The sequence below is a fragment of the Lactuca saligna genome, chromosome 2 (genome assembly GCF_052625555.1).
Source record: "Lactuca saligna cultivar CGN05327 chromosome 2, ASM5262555v1, whole genome shotgun sequence".
Classification (NCBI taxonomy): domain Eukaryota; kingdom Viridiplantae; phylum Streptophyta; class Magnoliopsida; order Asterales; family Asteraceae; genus Lactuca; species Lactuca saligna.
In genome coordinates this window covers 14798995-14802615 of record NC_136418.1, presented here as the reverse complement: position 1 = coordinate 14802615, position 3621 = coordinate 14798995, and the positions used below count along the sequence as shown (strand labels likewise).

Sequence of the window (3621 nt, the reverse complement as noted above, 5' to 3'; positions counted from 1 at the left end):
TATAATGGATGATCAATGTAACAGATATGTTTGATGTTTATATATGCTTGTATATGATAGTATGTGCATATGGTTATTTGCTTGTGGTTGGGTTCAGGCGGTCCTACTTTGTGTTGTAGGTCAATACACCCTATGAGCGGTCCGGGGAGACTATAGGCCCCGTGGCAGACCAGTCATGCCGAAGGCTCGGGATGGATTCAGACAGACTGTAGGCCCGGTAGGGCGGTCGAGTCAGGCCAATGGCCCAGTATGCATGATTGATTGAACTGATTATTACTGTTGTGGTATTATCAGTATGGCATTGGTATTTTGGGGGTAGCTCACTAAGCCCTCGGACTTACAGTTTTCAGTTTATTGTTTCAGGTACTTCAAGAGATCATGGAAAGGCGACGGCGTGACCGTACCACTCCTCATCCTTATGTTATGATTTTTGGGACACTCTGATGGAAAATGATTTGAAAACATTTTGTAAACAATGCTATTTGGTTTTTATTTATGATTGAAAAAGTTTAAATTTGGTGTAAAATTTATGGTTGTTACATGATGATTCAGGCTTCCTTAGCGGGATACAATTACAGCTTTTGAGATGCAACCTGCGTTTGTTTTCCAGTTATTGGACAATGAAAGAGGTATAATTGACTTCGTTTTTTATGTTCTTAATTTTCTACAGTATAATTGACAACATTTCAATCCAATGTTCACATGGGAAAGTATCGGTTTCAAAGAATGTTAAAATATCTTCCAAGGTAAGGTATCTTGATGTTTTTGTTTAAGAAAAGATGATAAATTTTTGTATTTGACCCTGAGTTTTATGTTGGTTGTAAATGAAGTATGGAGGTGGGAAAAAATTGGGTAAAGATGACTGCTCCTTTTTTTTTTCCTGATACAGAACTAAACGGTGTTGGGAGTACGTTTTTATTTTATATTCTCCACAATGGGATTATATCATTATGTTTAATTTTTATTATGATGTTGTATTATTCGTGCTATTGTTTTATTTGTGAATCTTGACTTTATGTTGCAGCATGTCAAATTTATTCAAGCATTTTTGTTGCCTTTCTTTACAATTTAGCAGGCTATTAAAAAAATAATTTATACCAAAACAACCATTTTGGCTTTAAAAAAAGATACACTTGCAAAACATGAGTATTTATAACCATTGGTCTTAACTTTTAAGCATAAACATTGTGCAAACAATAAGTAAAATGTGTCAAAAAGTTTAGACAAAACTGTAAAATTGGTCTTTGTGGTTATGCAAAAACTGTGATCGTATTCAATCCCGCAAAGCGGGGATTCTATACTAGTTTGATTATACATTTAAAATTCTCAAATATTTAAACATTCGTATTAATTTTTTTAAAAATCAACCAATATAATTTATGATTCTTACGACTAGTATATATATATATATATATATATATATATATATATATATATATATATATATATATATATATATATATATATATATATATATATATATATATATATATATATATATATATATAAAAGGTCTGGTGCCGTTGGAGTTTTTGTGGTTTTTGTAAGACTAAAAACTGCATTGTCGGTTTTTATTAAAGCTTTAGTTTTCGGTTGGTGTGGTGTGGTTGGAGTTGTTGCGATTTTTTCTAAACTAAAAACTCCACCGTCAGTTTTTATTTAAGTTTCGATTTTCGTTTTTCAATTTATACGATTTTGTCGGTTTGTAGTTCAGTTTTTGCTTCACCTTAATTGAGGTGCCTTAACAATATGAAGAAAAAGAATAATAAAATAAAGTCCACTCTCTTCTATCTTTGCTCAAGATAACACCCAACTAAAAACTATATATCTCTTAATTTTTGTTTTCCTGTCTCATTTCGGGTAAACCAAAACTGAAATTTTTAAACTCTTCATTTTAACTCGACTTTTTTATACCAATTCGATAAGTCTCTAAAGAGTAAAAGATACATTGTATTTGAATATTTTGTTTTCCCCCATATTCATATTCTTCAACCGCCTCAGTGTTTTTATATTTTATATTATATGGACAAACTCAAAAGCATAAATCTTAAAGCACCATTAAGTTAAATCAATGTGCTTTCCTCTCTCCTTATATAGGTATTAAAATCGACTAACTCATAAAGAATATAGTTGTGCTGTGGCACGTTTATAGTAATTTAATTACTTTATATACCAAGGATGAGTTTTAGACTCATGACCTCCATTTTATCATGAGAAAGTCTTGATCACTTATACAAGTCTAGTGAATTAGAAAAAATTACTTAAACGACATATCAACACAAAACATACCCTCTTAACCCGCCCACAAGACAAGGAAGTACCTGCACATAGGTTCATTATTTAATATATCATAGTTACAACACATCAAATAACAAAAAGAAAACGAAATATACTCTTCACACCATGAAATCCGATTTCCTTCCTCCATCTTGTGAAAAAGAAGGCGAAGATGAAGAAGACGACTTGTTAAAAAACTCAATGCAATCCGCAATAGCTTCGTTATAATGTGAATTGGAAGAATAATAAGAAGAATTGCATGAAGACCTTGGAGGATCAGGCCGATCACACGACCGCCTTCTTAAGCCGGTGGAACCAGCACCCGAGCTGCTTGCGGTAGCCTTAGAGGATGGGATAGAGAACATAAACCTCATGAAAATACGACGAAATCGGTTGAAGATCTTCATGGATGAGAAGGTAGGGGTTGGAGATGGATTCGTTGTAGGAGGGTTACAACCTTGTATTTGTATGACAAAGTTGTGTTTTTGAGAATTGAACATGTCTTGGTTTAGGGGCTGGAATTGTCTCCGGGAAGTGTAGTGTTATTATGGGTGTCACAAGGGGAGTTGTATAAAAAGAATCAGAGTTTGGTTTTATTCTATTTTGCTAGGAGATTACATCATGAGAGTATTAACAAAAGAATGTAATCAAGTTCCTTCTTGTCTCTAACCATGTGCCCAAATCATGATACTTTGCCCAACTATATTATCTTATCTTTTGAAAAACAAATAAAAATATCGTTGTATTTGAAGATTTTAAGAGGAGATAAAATAGCCACAGATCAAAACAGGTAATTTTTGGTATGGATCGTAATTTTGTTTGACCTGTAAAAAAAAAATTGGTTTTTATTTGTATTGATGATTAAAATATTAAATATATGGCATTTTAATAAAAAAATTAAAGACTACAATCATACAAAAATTTAAATATAATTACTAAAATCATATTACTTTTATAACATAATTATTTTATTAATAAATCAATATATGAAGTGTATTATGAATCTCAATATCTCAGTACATGAAGTATATATGATAAAGTATTACTTAAATAAATTAATTGTTATTTTATGTTATTTTTGTTGTGTCAGGTTGTGTTTTTTATTTTTTTAATCGGTTAATTTTAATGTTAGTAAATAAAAAATACGACGTTGTATCGTGTCATGTTCGTATTGTATATAATATTATCGTGTCGTGTAAGGAAAAAATATACGATGACTCGATTTCACACACCTACTAAGATATTGGTTTTACTATCTCACGTGTGTTATTTTGAGATATATTATTTTATTGTATATTTTATAATCTGTCCGTATTGGAATTTAAAGTTCGAATGAATTCAATT

The 3621-nt window shown here is 31.1% G+C and overlaps 1 protein-coding gene across 1 annotated transcript; it reads right to left on the bottom strand.

Annotated features, from left to right (window-relative positions):
• Window positions 1–2126: 2126 nt before the first annotated feature.
• LOC145028769 (uncharacterized) lies at window positions 2127–2889 on the bottom strand. The gene has a single exon (XM_078977509.1). The coding sequence runs from the start codon at window positions 2775–2777 to the stop codon at window positions 2397–2399; it is 381 nt and encodes a 126-aa protein (XP_078833635.1). The 5' UTR covers window positions 2778–2889; the 3' UTR covers window positions 2127–2396.
• Between the last annotated feature and the right edge of the window lie 732 nt (window positions 2890–3621).